Source organism: Canis lupus, chromosome 27 (assembly GCF_003254725.2).
Source record: "Canis lupus dingo isolate Sandy chromosome 27, ASM325472v2, whole genome shotgun sequence".
Lineage (NCBI taxonomy): Eukaryota > Metazoa > Chordata > Mammalia > Carnivora > Canidae > Canis > Canis lupus.
In genome coordinates this window covers 44,377,657-44,395,920 of record NC_064269.1, presented here as the reverse complement: position 1 = coordinate 44,395,920, position 18,264 = coordinate 44,377,657, and the positions used below count along the sequence as shown (strand labels likewise).

The 18,264-nt window shown below is 46.4% G+C and overlaps 1 protein-coding gene across 39 annotated transcripts in view; it reads right to left on the bottom strand.

Moving 5' to 3' along the window:
• Nucleotides 1-18,264, bottom strand: part of CACNA1C (calcium voltage-gated channel subunit alpha1 C) — a 746,601-nt gene that overhangs the window by 592,622 nt on the left and 135,715 nt on the right. For all 39 annotated transcript variants that reach the window (XM_025461617.3, XM_035706871.2, XM_035706874.2 and 36 more), the window contains one exon: nt 382-703. In XM_025461617.3, the coding sequence (XP_025317402.3) occupies nt 382-703 (322 nt within the window). The remainder of the gene's footprint in view (nt 1-381; nt 704-18,264) is intronic.

Below are 18,264 nucleotides of genomic sequence, written 5' to 3'. Positions count from 1 at the left end.
CAAAGAAGGCTCTGGAGGAGCAGCATGTAACCACTATTCACCCAATACACCAGCAGATCCTTAGACAGGCTCAGCCAGGTGAGATGATATTTTATAACAACCTCTTAGGTTTTCTCAAATGGGTGCACACTGTATGAAAAAAAATATGTGAAATGGGGACCCTGCTTGTTATTCCAGCAGACTCCTGGGCCCTCTCCCCAAACATTCTGACTCATCAAGTCTAAGGTAGGGCCTAAAGTTCTGTATTTACACAGTGCCCCAGTGATGAGGATGTAGTTGGTCTGAGCTCAGCCAACACAGCTCACCACCTGGGAGAGTACGTGGGGCTGGCCCCACTGGGGCTCCTGGGGCACCCTGCCCAGCCCAGAGCACAAAGGATATTTCCATTCGACGATGCTGATGCACGCCCTCCGGATGGGGTTCTTCAGAGTCAGGCAAAGTAGGGCGCGGGGTGGGCGCGTGGCCGTTGTGCTGCCCTGCTTCTTGGGTTTCCCATACTGCTGCCGCTTCCGCTGCGTGGAGCTGACCGTGGAAATGGTCGCGTTGCCGGCGCTGCCCATCAGCTTGGCCTGCCGGGCTGCATCGATGGCCGCCTGCCACGACAAGGCCGCACCCGGCGTGGGGATGTGCTCAGGGGCGAGTCCCGCAGCTGCATTGGCGTTCATGTTGGCATGAGCTGGGCGTGGGCTCCCATAGTTGGAACCTGCAGGAGAGGACAGAGGACGGCAGTTACTAGGGAGAAGACAGGAGAGCTTGGAAAAGGAACCCAGACTCGCAGTTTTTAAAAAAGTCTTACTTCGAACTATGGCAAGAGCCTGGGATATGGCACATGAAAAAATTACTGTGTGATGCCGAGAAAAAAGAGTCAGGAAAACTATTCTTGTTCTAGTTTGGCTGTGTGACCTTGGACACGTCACCCCTCCTCTCCAGTCTCACTGACTCACTTTAGGCAACAAGACAGGAGATGTACCATGCATTACAGCATACACGTATGGTACATGTATGGACCTAGAAACTTGGAGCAAGTGAGAAAAGGAGGATGCAGAAAACGGCGCATATTCAATGTCATATATGTCAGTGACATTCATAAGAATACATATAAATAAAGGATATTCATTAAATATAAGAGAATGGTTGTTTAAGGAAAGTGAGGAGGAAAGTAGGATATGGGGATAAAAACGAAAAATGAATGAATGAATGAAAAGAGAATCATTGCATGAATCAATGATGACAAATGAACAATGGACTGAAGAGTGTAATTCACTCAAGTCTCTGCACCAGAGTTCCAAAAACTAAAAATAAAGTAACAAAAGGAAGGAATTGGACCAAAATAAGGTCACATCCAGATACCTCAAACCCATCTGGGCAATGAGTGTTGGTTGGATAGAAGGGGACAGAGGGCTGTGATGGTTTTACATAATGTCAACAAATCCTCTGACATCCCTCCCATTAAGAAAGAGGATCTATGTCCCTTCCTCCTGAAAGGGGGTTGGTCTCCAGTGACTGTTTTGACCTATTAAATACATAAGAAATGACAGTATGTGACTTTCAAAACAATGCAGTGTACCCTGAGGCTACCATGGGGTGAGGAAGCCCAAACTAGCCAATGTGGAGAGCCCACATGCAGGGTGGGACTCCCAGGAGCCTTCCAGCTGCTCTGCTTACCATTTGACTGCAACCTCCTGTGAGAGCCCAAGCAATTCCTGATCCCTAGAAACGGTGGGAGAGAGCCGGGTGCTTGCTACTATACACCACTTTGATATCTGGGGAAGGGGGCTGTGTACAGCAGGGATTGACAGGGTCGGGTAGTGACAGAGGGTCGCTGTCAAGGAGGAAACCTCCATAGGGACCAGTGAAATCCGGAGTAGAGACATCCACACTTCTCTGGTTTAAAGGCAACTGAAGCCTTCAAGTGTGCCCCTCAGATATTATACATACTTGGTGGGTACTCCTCAGTCTGGTCACCTGGATGTCTCACCCTAGAATCCTACAAGGTTTACCCAGGATTGATTCAGCCTGGGCCCAGACCTGAATGTCCCAAAAAAGAGGCATGACCCTGAGGCTTGTCACCTGGTCGGGTGCAGTGGGATCAAGAGAAGCAGCAGAGAAAAGGGTGACAGCATGGGCAGCGAGCCTGGCATCTGGATGCCATGTCAGTTGCCCAGAGACAACTGGAGCAGCCAGACCAGTGCACATATGTCACTTCCAAGGCTCCCCATAAGGACCCTCCTCTCTGCCCAGTGTACACAAGGATCTTCTACAGAAGCTGCTCAGCCCAGAATAGATGGCCTCGTGGGGCCCCGTTCCTCTCCTCGCTGCAACTCACTAGTATTCAGATAAACACCTGGCACCTCTCCCAGCCACCCCTCCCTGCTCTTATCTTGGATTGATCATTCAGTGTTCGACCTTCAAGAAAACTTCTGCTCCCCGTGTGACCTGCTATCTAGACCCTATCACGTCCACCACTAGCCCCGTGCTGCCCACCACCACCACCCAGGGGATGAGCGATGACCTAGCTTAGCCAGACACTCTGTACTAGGGACAGACCCCAACAATCTCCTTGGGCTGCACATCTAGCCAGACTCTGAGCTTTCTGGTTATATTACTTAAGGAACTTAGCTTGGGCTAGCTCGAATTGGGTTTCTGTCCTTCACAACCAAACAAGACCTGATGAGCATGCTTGTTCAATGCTACAAAGCTTGTAACTGTCTGGGCTGTCATTTCTGCTGAATTCCAAAATCTATGTCCTTTCCATTATCACACCAGTGATAGACAACAACTAAGTTTCCGCTCTCATGCCAACTGATTGACATGACTGCCCAAAATGCTGTACCTAAAAGATTCTGAGACTTCTCTGCATATAAGGGGAAAATATGTCATGATAGATTAATGATGTCTGCCACAGGTATGAAGGGTAGGGAATGGTATCACAGATGCCACGAATTTACCACCCCTGTATGATACCAAGATGAGCACATCAGGTCTTCTTTACCACCAGCTGGTCCACTGCTTCCTGTCCCCTGACAGCTGCTTCCTGCACTATTGCCATCTGGTCCCTATGGCATTAGAGCCTCACCCCCACTCCCCAGGGCCTGGAAAATTGCCTCTTTGCTATACTCAATTCATGGCTATATTCTCAACATGACGCTGGCTCCTGTCTCACCGTACAGCCCATTCACCCCCTCCTATCCTCTGCTGCAGCTGCTCCAGGCAGCTGTTGCACCCCCAGGGGTAAACTATTTTACCCGGAATGTCAGGATCATGGAGAACCCAACACTTCCTATGAGAAGTCCTCTCTCTCACACACCTTGCCATCACCCTCCCTGCACTCATCATGTAGGTCCTACACCTAAAGCAAGGAAGACTCCAATATGACTGGGGCTTTCACTTCTCTTGTCATACACCAGAGGAAGAAATCAGAAGACAGTGTTTGCATTAATAAAGGCACCTGATATACCAAAACCGCTTCAATAACCAGCAAGCTTTCATATCTCCATTTAACACATAAGAAAACAAAGGAGTGTATGACTCATTAAAAAAGGTCACAAAGTGAGACAATGAAAAGATTTCTGCAGCACGCACAGGACTCATGGTTCACTACTACACAATACTCCACGTCCTTAGAACTCACACAAGCGCCCCCACCTGCGCACACACGTGTGCTCACACACATGGCCACAAGCAAAGCACATGTCTCCTACTGGGTTTATGGGCCTTGAGGTGGCAGGGGCTGCATGTCTGACCTAAGAATATGCTTCATGTTTGGCGTGAACAGCCCCTTCAGTAATCCCCAGGGCACCTCTGACACCATTGGAGTGACCAATAAACAGTGGCCTAATCTCATGTCTTACTGGGTTTGCTGGGAGGGCTGGAATTCAAATTTCGTTCATTTGATCTGTGATACATAATTTTTCCTTCCTATACTCCCTGCTCAGGATGGACAACACTTCATAGACTCTACTTTAGCTCCTAGACTAACTTCTCTTTCATCACATACATAAAAGCAGCCATGTCTCCGCCACTCTCAGCCTCTCCAGACCCCAGATCTCTTCTCACAGCTTCTTTCTGGTTACTGTCATCAAATTCCAACTTTGTACTCATGCCCAACCCCCACCTTAATCCACCTCTCTCCTACCACTTGTCAGTTCCCAAAACCAAGCAATCCTGGAGCTTTTTTTTTTTTTTTTTAAGATTTTATTTATTTATTCATGAGAAACAGAGAGAGAGGCAGAGACACAGGCAGAGGGAGAAGCAGGCTCCATGCAGGGAGCCTGACGTGGGACTCGATTCCAGGACCCTGGGATCATGAGCTGAGCCAAAGGCAGATGATCAAACACTGAGCCACCCAGGTGCTCCAATCCTGGAGCTTTTAGACAATGTTTCAGAAGAAGGCAGGAAGCACCAGCATGAGAACACATCCATTGCCTCAGAAAGGCTGTGTCAGGGGATATATCCTATGCACCCCGAGGTATTAACATTGAGAGCAAGATGACCATGGCTCTGCAGAGCCAAGAAGTGGATCTGAAAGTCACGTCTTGTGACAGGCTGACTTCTAAGCCACCCTGCACCATGGGTGACCTTATTTATATTCCCAGAGCCGAGGACCTCTCTGGAACACACCATCTGGAGAAAGCACATACGAATAAGCCCATGGGGAAAAACTGAATGTCAACCTCTCCCTAACCAGAAAACAAAAACACAGCCTCCATTATTTTGGTCCTGGAAGCTCTGAGCATTTCTATAGCCATGTAACTTGACTAAAGGCACTGCCACAGTAAACACAGAGCCACACACACTAGTGAGACAGGGGTGGCCCCTCCGGGTGAGCCTCCCCTTCTCTAAGCAATTTTCCCCCATTCACTGGGATGGTTCCCCACCCAGACCCAAGGCTCTCTTAGTATTTGCAGGTCCCACTCAGTAAGGGGGCACAACTATCCAAGAATCCCAGGAAAGGAAAATCACCATCTTAGGCTCAATATTTCTGAACCCAGAGCAGTGCCATGGAGGAAGGGCAAGCAGCATTATGTCCCTGACTGCTTTTGTTAGCACAAAATAACTACCCAATGCAAAGAGACCAATTTTCAAATTATAAAGCTGATTCAAAGCTCCGTCTCCTGGCTGCCAGCTGAAAAGATGCCACCGTTTAAGCCTGCTCTGGCTCCTGCCTTACTAAACTATTTTTACTGATGTTCTCATCCCTGAATGAGCCCCAGAACAGCAGCTCAGCAGATTGGGCCACACACAAACAGGTGGGTGCCCACAGCAGCAAACTCGCCCTCACACATAAGAAAATTATTCCCATTTGTCAAATGGCCCAGCTCCCCTGAGTTTAGACAGCAACTCCCTCCTCCTACACATAGGAACTGCTGCTTCTCCAAGGGACCGGGACAAGGGCAAGACCCCTACCCAAACTGGTCAGCCACAGGTGATTCTGCTCTGCAAGGCCCAAGGAAAGAGTCCAAGTCAGGAGGCGATGGCTCATGCTTCCCTGGTGCCCCAGTAAGTGAAGCACGGAGCTGGGGATCCGAAAGGTAGTCAGTGATGAAAAAGTGGATTTTTTTCCCCTTTACTCCATCTCCATCCGTGCACCTGATCCAGGGCCTTATTTTTTTTTTTTTTTTTTTTTGGAGTTCAATTTGCCAACATATAGAATAACACCCAGTGCTCATCCCATCAAGTGCCGCGCTCCGTGCCCGTCACCCAGTCACCCCCACTCCCCCACCCACTTCCCTTTCTACCACCCCTTGTTCATTTTGATCCAGGGCCTTACAGAAGATGTTCAACATCTATTTGCTAAACTGCAATATGATGATGTCATGCTAAAGATGAAGGCGGATAACAGGTAAACCTAAGAAACTGTCGGAGTCGCCCATCTATGCCCCTAAAGCATGGGCTTATTCAGGCTCTTCCACTTACTTCTTGGATATGGTTGTAGGAGGGATTTCTGAAGGAAGAGGTAGTGAGCAAGACTTCCGTTCCCACACCATCTGCCTGGTCCAATCCTCCATCCATTTCTTGCCAGAATGCTGTAGTAGCCCCCTGACATTTCTCTTTCCTTGCCTATCCCCAACCCAATCTCCATACAGCACCCAGAGTGACCTTTTAGAAATATAAATCATAAATCAAGTCTTGTCATTCTCCTAGATAAATCTTTTCAAAATAAGGACTCTGCCATGACTTATGAAGCCCACATAGGCTGCCCCTGGTCTCCTCTCTGAGCTCATCTCATTCCTGTCTCAGCCTGGTCCAATGCAAGCCTCACATACTAGCCTCATTTCACTCCTCTGAAATGCTCTCTTCTTATATGCTGCAGTGCCTTTGCATATACTTAGAATGTTATTCCCTCTACTTTTGGCTCTCTCACTTCAGGTTTGGGCTTAAATAATTCCTTCTCAAAACCCCCAACACTGATCCTCTAATGTAAATAAGCAGAGTTCAAACATTGGCTGCCAGTATGCTCCCCATCTCTCTGTCTCCATACTACCCTTGAATAGAGATGCCCAAACTCCCAGCACTATAAAGAGACCCCCAATTAGCCACATGTGTGGAGAAAAGTACAGTGCTGCAGATGTGCCTCGACAGCACAACCTCCCTCAGCTTTAGGACCTTCATCTGCACACAAAGGAGGTCACTGCTAATGACCAGACTTTGTACCCAAACTAAACCCAGATCGATTTATGGAAAGTGAGAAGCAGCAGTTCACACTTGGCAGGTAGAGAACTGTAAATGCATATCCTCCTAAAGTCCTAACCATCCTCTCACTTAGCAATCTCTATAGAGCAAAGGAAATGCTTTCTCTCAGGCCAGGGTATCACCCAGGATCTTCGCAGAAGCCCATTTAGCCCTTGCTGTCTGTCATCTCACCATGTGACCACGGGCTTGCATTCTCTTTAAGACTGTAGCAGCCAACCTGAAACAGAAACCATGCTTTCTCTGCCCATTAAAGGCCAAATGCTAGAAAGCAGGGAGCCCATTAATCTTCTCTATCTAGAGTGTTACAGAGATAGCTGGGAAACTCGAACAGGGAAGATACTGTCTCCTGGTCTTGAGATACCCAAGGCTCTGTCTGTCTTACACTCAGTGGTGCTCATGCAGTGAAGGATCAGTTCTGGCTCAGCCCCCTGCGACAGATGGGGTAGACCAGTGGACTAACTGAGCAGCTCTTCCAAACTCCTTCTGTTGTGTCTTCCTGTCCTGCAGAGGCCAAAGAGCTAAAAACTCTAATTTCCAACCTCCCTTGTAACTGGACTTTCTGATGTAGCTATGGAGTTTGGTGAACTCAAGAAGTAAACTAAAACTCTGTCTGGTGGGGAAAGCATCTATTTCACCACTTCGAGGCCAGTAAGGCTCTGGCAATACTTCCCTGATCCCTGGAAAGTGTATAAGGTAGTGTGATCCTGGAGCCAGCTCTTGGCATAGTGGCTTCCAGATTCCCCAGCTTCCTAATTACAGCAGAATCCTGGGCCCCTTGATGGGCCAGCTCTGTAGCATTGTTCTGGGAGTCATTCCTAGAGGTCTGAACTAGAGCCTGCTCTCCCAACCCTTCCAATTATTTCATAAGCCCTTAAATTCCCATATTAACTATGTTTCCTCTCAAAATGGCTACAGCAGTGTCTGCTGTAGGTCCAAACCCTGACTACAAATGTGGTCTACAGCCTTGCTGTCTAATAGAACATCTACAATGATGAAAATGCTCTATTAATTCTGAGATGTTCAATATGGTAGCCACCAGCCATTGCTGACTGTTTAGCACTTGAAATGTAGCAAGAGCAACTCTAGAACTACTTTTTAAATTTTATTTAATTTCAATTAATTTACATATAAATAGCCACAGCTGGCTAGCGGCTATCATACAGGACAGCACAGGCCCACATTAAGAGGAAGTCCTAAAGGAAAGCATAATTTATGATGGAACTTTTTTAAAAAAAAGCAATCAAGAACTGATTCAGATGCTGATAGGTGGGTGGATTTTCTGATCAGGAAATAACCACCCTATGCAAAAAGACATGTTTTCAAAGCATAAGACAGCCTGAGACCCAACAAACAACATTAGAAGCCAAGAGTCATTTTTCAGTGGGCTAATCCTCTTGACAACTGAATGAGAAATTAATGTTCCCATTGGACAGATGGGGAAGCTGACCATTCCCACCAACCTGAGTTGGTCCTAAGTGAGCCCCAGGACACCTCAGGTGGGGTGGAAACCTCTCCTTTGACGAGCACTCAAAGGGTCTTCTCTGTGTGTCACATCTGCTGCCTCTACCTCTCACCTGAGCCATTTTCACACTATTTTCAACAGCATTCTCTTACATTCTTCCCTCACCCTTCTACAAACCTCACTCATGAGAGATGAGGATGCTCAGAACAAATCCATCACCACAGCGGTCAAACCTGCTCTGAAACAAAAACAGGGACCCAAGGACATCTGTGGCCACCCCCTAGACTAAATCGTTCAGACGCTGCCTTAAGTAAAACTATCTCCTTCCTATTCTACCTCCCACTCCTCTCTAATGACTGGGCCAAGGCAAAGAACCTGGGGCACTTCAGAAGCTCAAGCCAACAGGAAAAATGGTAAAGCTACTGTCATTCACATCTTCTAGTGATCGAGCAAACTAAATCTTTTCTCTGTTTTTCACAGGGCAGCTAGTCAAAAGAGAGAAAGAAGGGAAAAGAAATCCTAGGAGGGACTCCCATGAAGTCCCTGCAGAGGAGATCTGCCAATATTACCCTGGCTAGAGGACTCTTAACCATAAAGCCATTTCCCTCACATTACTCAAGGTCATATTGACATCAGAGAGCAGGTGAAGAAAAATAGCAGAAAACAAACTGATAGATGCACATACTAAACCACTAGCACTCTCCAACCAAAGATAATAAATTGCAACAGTAACAAAACATTCCTTCCACTTACATCCAAACAGGGAGAGGAGGGAAATCTCAACCTCCTGCTATTTGAATTAAGGCACCTATCACCACCTGGTGATGGCAAACCTAAATTACAGGACCCAGTTGATGAGTTGCAGTTTATCAAAAGTCACCATTTCCACTTATTGAAGGCCATTGCAAAGTAGCCATTGTAGTGGGGGGAAAAAATAGGTCCAGCCCTGACTGAGGTCAAATACCAGCTAGAAAAATGGAAAAGCCTTCCAGATGCAGATGTCTGAGGACAGGCAGGAGGATTGCCACAATAGCCTGGCACAACACTGCAAAGACCAAACACTGGCTCAGTCTCCTTGGCTCCTGCTAATGCATGCCTATGTGGGCCCTTCTGATAGGTGGGCCCTTCTTGTATTCTTCCAGTGATTCCTACTTAAGCTTCTTGAGAGCAGGAATCACCTTTGTGGCCTCAGAAACCCTGGCAGACTGGTTGTCACCTAGTAGGTACTCAAAACACATTTGCTGCATGGGGGTTCTTTTGCAGAATTTTTATTTGGCCTTCAGAGATCTCTATGCGGAAGTTTACAGTGATGATGCTATTCGATTGTTTTAGATTAGTATGTCATGTGTATGTTTATTTCCTTTTTTAGAGAGACAGAGAAAGCATACACGCAAGTCGGGAGTGGATGGAGGGGCAGAGGAAGAGGTAGAGAAGACTGTTTGCTGAGTGCGGACCCCGACTCAGGGCTCCATCCCACAACCCTGAGGATCATGAACTGAGCTGAAATCAAGAGTTAGGTGCTCAACTGACTGAGCCACCCAGGCGCTCCTCATCTGTTCACTTCATATGTTAGGTGAATATTTGTTTTTTATCCCTCATCAGAAGGGAAGCCTCTAAAAGCAGGCACCTTTGTCTATTTTGTTCACCACTATATTCCCAAGAGTCCATATCAGCCTGGAGCATGGTGTGTGCTCAACAAAGATGCATTGAATGGATGAGTAAATATCTCAAAGTATAATTGTCCCATTGCATTTTTTCTCATAACATTTTTAATTACTTTAACTTTCTGGCCCCAAGATACAGAGGGTTTTGCTGCTTTGGCCCCATTTTACTGATGGGAAAACAGAGACACAGTGTGTCTGCGCCTCTCCCTAGTACCAGAACTAGAACATGGGAGGCAGCGCCATCTTGGTATGGAGGACAGTTTTTAGTGTCCTAGTGGTCCCAACCTCCTTCCTTCTCACTACCTGGGAGGATAGGGTGACAGACTCATTTGCCCAAGTATTTCACCCACTGAAGTGGGCAGGGCATCCTGGGGAACCAGAAGTAATTCCTCTGACTCTATTCCATGCCTGTGAATGCCCAGCCACACTGCTGCCGTGGAATGGCATGTGGTCTCTGCAACAGGGGCACAGCCCTGCTGAGGCTCAGAGCTCGCAGACTCAGATCCTCCAGGCTATGAGCGGTTCTGTTCTGCGGGAGAGAAGGTCTGACTGTGTCTGGTACCTCTTCAGCCCTCCCGGGGCCAGGGAAGGCTGAACTCCAGAACTCTGTCCAGCGGGAAGCAGGGGCTGATCAACCCCGTAGGGAAAGCAATGTAACACCCCTAATGAGAGTCTTTAAGGGATTCAATCATTATACTACCCTTCTCAAAAGCTACCCTAAAGGACTAATCCAAGACGCCAGCAAAGCAATGTACCCGGGTATTCACCACACTGCAAATTATACCAACACCAAATTGAAAATCACCTATAAGCCCATCACAGGGGGACTGGCCTGTGATGCCATATCCCCATGAAAGAATTTTAGAAGCCATAAAAATTATGTTCTGAAAAACAATATATAAAAATATTTCACATGATATTAAGCAATGGAAACAGGACCCAAAAAGATATGTTCTGTAGGATCCCAATTTTTAAAAAGACACTTTTTTTCCATAGAAGAAAGACTAGAAGGAAACACATAAAAATACTTCTAGTTGTTCAACTATACATCAATCTTTTAAAAGGTCATCTTTCTAGATCAAGAGCATGACAAAAAGGATTTAAGATCTCTACTGTTTTTACTAAACTTAAAAGAAAAACACACTTACTGTTGAAAAACAGAAAAGTCCAACAATTTAAAAACATGTATCTTAGAAAGTCCCTTACCTCACCATTAATAAATAGACTCATGTGTCTGTCTAGATTTTGTCCTTAAATGGCTAGAATAAAAACTTATAAAAATGGTATGAAGAAAGGAAGGAAGGAAAAAAGTAAGGCAGGCAAGCAGGCAGGCAGGTTACTACTGATTATCTTCAGGTGGCCACATTTATTTGCAGAAAGGCAGTTCAGCCTAGAACTCAGGGCCCTGGACTTAGAATCCAGGCAGAGTAAATGCAAATTCCAGCTCTGCTAGTCACTAGCTGTGTGGCTGGAATGGTCACCTCACCTCCCTGGACCCAAGATTCCTTATTTGTAAAATAGAAACAATAACACTGCCTATCACACAGCATTGCTATGGTGATCAAATGAGTTAATAAATATAAAACTCTCAGAATAGTGCTGAGAATAAGAACTTTGTAAGTCTAGCTCTTTTCGAAATTATTATATTTTCCAAATTCTGTTCAGTAAATAATTCTTTGGTAATCAGAAAGAAAAAAAGTTATGGTTTTGCTTTATGAAGTATACTTCCAAAATTACTGTAGCCAAATCAGTATGAGATTCTTGTCCAGCCCCTGACATACCAATTGGTGGGGGAGGGGGGCAGTGATCAGGGGAAGCTGTGCACATATACTCCACCAGCCAAACCAGCTGCCCACCTTCCTAGGCTGCCTGGAGCCTCCTCCTTCCGACCCCCAGCACCACAAGAAGATACGAGCTTCTGCCTGCAGCCCCAGAGACACATGAAGTCCCATGAAAACTCCACCTGCACCTCTGTGTGGCCCTCTGCTGATTCGAACCTAAGCTCTGGACAAAGGATAATTGCACCTCTGAATCTCCAGCTGCAGTGCTCTATAAACAAAAACATCTAGGTTTCGGCTAAAATGAAATGGCTGATTTGAAAATTAGCCAAGATACATACATGGGCAAGATGCTTCCTTTTTTCTTGTGGTCTTGATTTGTAACAGCAATTCCATTAAATATCAGTTGGGTTCCATGATGTGTGAACAGGTGTGTAGCATAGAGAAAAACACTGGGGCCCAGGGTCACAACACCTGGGTTCAGGCCCCAGGTCTGAGGGGTGCCATCCGTATCAACACAAACCCTTCAAAGAAGTTGAAGCAGAAGTAGACACTGGACTGGGGGTTGGGGGGCTTGGCGAGCTCTCCTCTGGCTGGAGCACAGTCTCACAGCATCAGAGCCCAGGTCCCTGACCCTGTGACTATCGCTCCCACTGCCAGCCACACTGCCAAGTAAGTACCTAGTGATGCTGGCTTCTCAGTTTACTCATCTGTAAAATACAGACAATAATACATTCCTCATAGGACAATCGCAAAGATTAAATGAGATTAGGCCTATGAAAGTACTACCCAAAAATAAAGACGCTTAATAAGAAACATTCCCCAGATGCCCACATATAATGCCTCAGGGCACTAAAGAATACCTCATTACCAACAAAAGAAAATAAAACATGAAAGCTGTTTTATATATTTAAAAAAATGTTTTTCCCAGAAGCACACCCTCTGTGTTAAGCAACCCACCTCTCAAAAACTGCTATATCTCACATACAAATTCAATAATGTCAATTTGTGGAAAAGTGAATCTATCCAGAGAATTCAGAATACAGAAGATTCCAGAGATCTTTGAAAACTGTGTTCCATTTTCCAAGGAACTTCTATTAGTGAAAGTTTCTGAAGTTCTTTCATTATCTGTGGGATTGCACTGTGTGTGTGTGTGTGTGTGTGTGTGTGTGTGTGTGTGTGTTGGGGGGGTGACTGCACATATTTACACAGTGATAACACAATACACACAAACACACGGCCCATTTGTCCTACTCCTGATGTTTCTAATTCTCATTAAGGTAGGACAAAAGAAACACATTAGCTTATTCCTCTACACTTGCAGGCTATTTAATATCAGTGCTTTGTTATAAAGTATAATGCTTCTTACATTTGGAAAAGTCAAAGCCATTTATCATTAATCCCCACAAAACCTCTGCCAGACGGCAGGCAGACAAGAAGGTGGAAGGCAATGAGAAAATAAGCAAGTCCCCCTGAGCCTGTTGTTCCCTGGCAAACATTAAGCTTCAAAGTGCTCTGAAGCCATCCTCTTTTCTGAGTTTGGAGAGAGAAGAACCAGAGCAGAAGTCAAGAGAGCTGAATTCCAGTCCCCGCTTGATTACCCATTTGTTCTGTGCAAGTCAGACATATCACTTTCCTTCTTTGGCCTTCGGCTTCCTCTTTAAAATGACGAGGCTCAACCAAACACCATAAGAGGTCTCCCAGCTCAGAGCCTCAGGTCCGGAGCTCTTGGGTCCGGGCATCTCACTGTCCCCCATCCCTCCTCCCCAGCCAGTTTAACTCCTCCCAAGTTCCTCAGTGCCTGGATCTCCTCCCTACAGGCCTCAAAGATGAGGGCTGAGAAGGCCGGCCCGACATCCAGTTCCCTCTGCTCACGAGCTGGGCTCCTGGCTGGAGAGGCGGCCTGGAAGAGTGGGTGCTGGGCTATCCTAAGAGGCTGCCTCCAATATGCTTACAGGGCAAGGTTAACTGAAGGGGCCATTCAGCTAGGAAGGGCAACGGAGAGAAGAGGACCCTCCAGCCCTTGTTGTGTTTCTAATTTATCATTCCAGGGTTTCTCTGATGACCCCTGCGGGTTCCACATGGTTTACACAGAAGTCCTCAAAGTCAGAGAGAGCCCTTCACCTCCATTAGGAGAGTATTCTCAAAAAAATCAGAAAATGACAAGTGTCAGCCAAGACGCAGAGGAAGGATGGCCCTTGTGCACTGCCAGTGTGAACATAAAATGGTACAATGGTGACGGAAGGTAGTATGGAGGTTCCTCAAAAAATTAAATACATAGGGGCACCTAAGTGGTTCGGTGGTTGAGCGTCTGCCTTTGGCACACGTCGTGATCCCGAGGTCCTGGGATCAAGTCCCACATCGGGCTTTCCACAGAGAGCCTGCTTCTCTCCCTGCCTGTGTCTCTGCCTCTCTCTCTATGTCTCTCATGAATAAATAAATAAAATCTTTTTAAAAAAATTAAACACATAACTACCATATGATGCAGCAATGCCACTTCTGAGTCTATACCCAAAAGAATGGAAAGCAGGGACTCAAAAAGATACTGTACTCCAAGGTTCAGAGCAGCATTATTCACAATGGCCAGAAGTTGGAAACAGCCCAAGTGTCCATCGACAGATGGATGAATAAACAAAATGTGGTCTCTACATACAATGGACTATTACTCAGTTTTATAAAGGAAAGAAATTCTGACATGTGCTGCAGAATGGATGACCCTCGAACACACAATGCTAAGTGAAGTCAGCCCATTATAAAATAAATCGGGTATGATTCCACTTCTATGAGGAGTCGTACCCATAGAGAGAAAAAGTAGAGGGGGCAGCCAGGACCTTGGGGAGAAGGGAGAAGCAAGTTTGTGTTTAATGCACATGAAGATGTGCATTTCATGAAGATGCACACATGAAAAAGGATGGTGAAAAAGGATGATGGTGATAGTGCAATGATGTGACTGTACTTAATGCCACCAAATTATACACTAAAATTAAGGGGTACCTGGGTGGCTCAGGCGGTTAAGCATCTGCCTTCAGCTCAGGTCATGATCTCGGAGTCCTAGGATCGAGTCCCGAGTCAGGCTCCCTGATCAGCAGGGAGACTGCTTCTCTCTCTCCGCCTGCCTGCCCCTCTCCTCACTCATACTCACTCGCTCTCTCTCAAACAAATCAACATGCACATGAGAAAATGCTCTGCATCACTTGCCATCAGGGAAATACAAATCAAAACCACAATGAGATACCACCTCACACCAGTGAGAATGGGAAAAATTAACAAGGCAGGAAACAACAAATGTTGGAGAGGATGTGGAGAAAAGGGAACCCTCTTACACTGTTGGTGGGAATGTGAACTGGTGCAGCCACTGTGGAAAACTGTGTGGAGGTTCCTCAAACAGTTAAAAATATACCTGCCCTACGACCCAGCAATTGCACTGTTGGGGATTTACCCCAAAGATACAAATGCAATGAAACGCTGGGACACCTGCACCCCGATGTTTCTAGCAGCAATGGCCACGATAGCCAAACTGTGGAAGGAGCCTCGGTGTCCAACGAAAGATGAATGGATAAAGAAGATGTGGTTTATGTATACAATGGAATATTACTCAGCTATTAGAAATGACAAATACCCACCATTTGCTTCAACGTGGATGGAACTGGAGGGTATTATGCTGAGTGAAGTAAGTCAGTCGGAGAAGGACAAACATTATATGTTCTCATTCATTTGGGGAATATAAATAATAGTGAAAGGGAAAATAAGGGAAGGGAGAAGAAATGTGTGGGAAATATCAGAAAGGGAGACAGAACATAAAGACTGCTAACTCTGGGAAACGAACTAGGGGTGGTGGAAGGGGAGGAGGGCGGGGGGTGGGAGTGAATGGGTGACGGGCACTGGGTGTTATTCTGTATGTTAGTAAATTGAACACCAATAAAAAAAAAAAAAAAAAAAAAAAAAAAAAATCAAATAAATAAATAAATAAAATCTTTTTAAAAAATTAAGATGGTAAACTTTGTTATGTGTTACATAATATAAAAATATTAAATTTTTTATTAATTTTTTATTTAAAAAACAGAGATATGAGTGTTGGACCTGACGCACTTAAAGGAATATTCCCAGAGGAAAGAAATCTAAGAAGTGGGAGACTGCCTTCAAAGGAACAGAGAGCTGGAAGGTGAAGGCGTCTGGTGTCCGCTATTCAAGCTGTCCCTCAGGAAGGGCTGGCTAGGGTGAATGCAGACCAGGCCAGAGGGAGGTGCGTGGCAGGACAAGTCTCTACCCCTACACAAGTGCTTCCTTGCAGGGCCTTCTGCTCGGGCCCTCAGTATGTGACACAAGCCCAGAAAAGGATGCAAAGAAGTTTGGTCATAAGTTGTTTCCAATTATCAAATAAATCACACACGCACGTACACAAACATGTCTTCACAACTGAATGAAACCAGACTTGCATCCAACTACATCTACAGTGCACTCAAACACTATTCAATATCAGGCGTCAGATCTTTGGCTGGGAGAGATGGGTAATCAGAATGTTAGATCAATCCCTGGCTTTCCACAGTTTCAGTCGGGTCCCAAGGCTCTGCTCTGAGCACCTGGCGTGTCTCCAGGGCAGGCTGTGAACGAACGTTCATCGCTGAGCTCTGCTTCCCAGTCCAGTGCTTGACACACATCAGGTATAAAAGGAAGTGTTTGCTGAAGGAATGTGATTTCTACTCCGCATCCCGATGTTTTTAGGTGAGGGGACAAGTGACATGATTCCCACTGCTAAGGATGAAACCAAACAGACAGAAGCACAAAGCCCTCATCCAACGAGACCCAGATCAGCCACTCCTAAGCTCTCCAACTTCTCTGGCATCTTGACTCCATGCTCCTTCCTCAGACCTCTCACAATCAGGAACCTCTTGAGCTCTGTCCTCCCACGTGTGGATGTGTTCCCTCTCCTTCCTGAGCCTCAAGGTGCCTTTTCTCTTCTTTCTGCTTGGCTTTTTCTGACTCCTTCTTAGCCCGGCAGTCTTGACCCCTCCTGCTCCTCTCCTCCATCTTTACCTCCTTGGAGGACTAAGGAAAACATCTGATGCAGGCTCTCCTTGGGTGTGGCAGGGATTCAGAACAAGGGCTGTGACTTAGAGTGGGGGTCCCTGGGGACCCAAGATCTCAAGATGGGACTCTAGCACTGCCCAGATTCTTCCCCTGAGCATCAGGTCCATCAAAAGCCTGGGCCAGCAGGAAGTGGAAGAGGAGACATGGAAAGGTCTACTTCTAAAAACCCAAAAGTAGAAGGCAGAGGTCAACATCACCTTCATTCCTCATCTCAGATTGGAGCTATGATCCAATGGAGCAGAAACCAGGGCTGTGGAAGTGCCATAAAACTCTACAATCTTTGTACCTTGGTCGCTCTGTCTATGTGGCTTTCCTTCAACCACATTCCCACAGTAATTACAATGGTTCTGCCCTTTAAAACAATGTGAATCTAGTCCTGGCGGATGAAGGCAGCTGGGAAACAGTGGCCAAGAAGAGCATGGGATCTGTAAAAACTGAGTTTTAGGGACAGGCTACAGGGGAGCTGAGTGGACAGTGAGAGCCAGAAAAGAAAGCCACAAAGTCTAGTGGCAGAGATCAGGAGTCACATGAGACCCAACTTCATACTCTGTGGGTCCGACAAGCCCTGTGGGCCTGGGCAACTTATTTAACATCTCTGAGACTCAGGTACCTCTGAGCTGTTTCGAGGATTTTATTTTATTTTTTTTAAGATTTTATTTATTTATTCATTAGAGACACAGAGAGAGAGGCAGAGACACAGGCAGAGGGAGAAGCAGGCTCCATGCAGGGAGCTCAATGTGGGACTCGATCCCAGGACTCCAGGATCACACCCTGGGCTGAAAGGCAACACTAAACTGTTGAGCCACTGGGGCTGCCTACTTCGAGGATTTTAAAACATTGACAAGCACTTGGCATGGCACAGCCATATATGAAATTCTCAGTGAATAGTTGGCATTAATCACTATTGCTTTCATTGTTGCTGTTGTGATTAAAGTGAGCTGAATCCCCGGGGGCCTGCAGCCGTGAAGGAGAGGTGTGGGGAGGCCCTGGCCTGAGAAGAGCTGTCAGGCTCAGCACCACGAAGGCCTCTGCAGGCACCCCAAGGTAGACCCCACCAAGCATGTCAGCGATTCACAACCCTCCACATTTCCACCGAAGCACATGCTGCCCCGCCCATCTCATTTCCTGATCAGCTCCCCTTGGGTCACGAAGACCATGGACCAAAGCTGGGCATGTGGGTCTCCCTCTCCTCCTCCGCTAAGGAGCCGTGTGACTCTGGACAAATTCCTGTCTCTGTGTTTCAGCTACCTCATCAGTAAAATGAAGGAGTTTACTAAATGGTCTCTAAGATCCTATATATTTTTTTGGCCCTCACTGATTCTAGAATTCACATGTGGATGGCAGAAGAGCTTATCATTTGGTACACGCTGACAAAAGAAATAGGCTTCCTCGAGGGGAGCTCAGTGCCCCACCCCACTCCTCAATTCCCTCCTTTAATACTAATAAATAATTGAATCTGAAAAGTACCTAATAGGGCAGCCACTTAACCAGGGCCAGCCCCCAGAGCCTCAACAAACACAGACCAGGATGACCATGTCTCCTTGAGAGCAGGATATGTAGTGTTTGCACTCCACAGCAC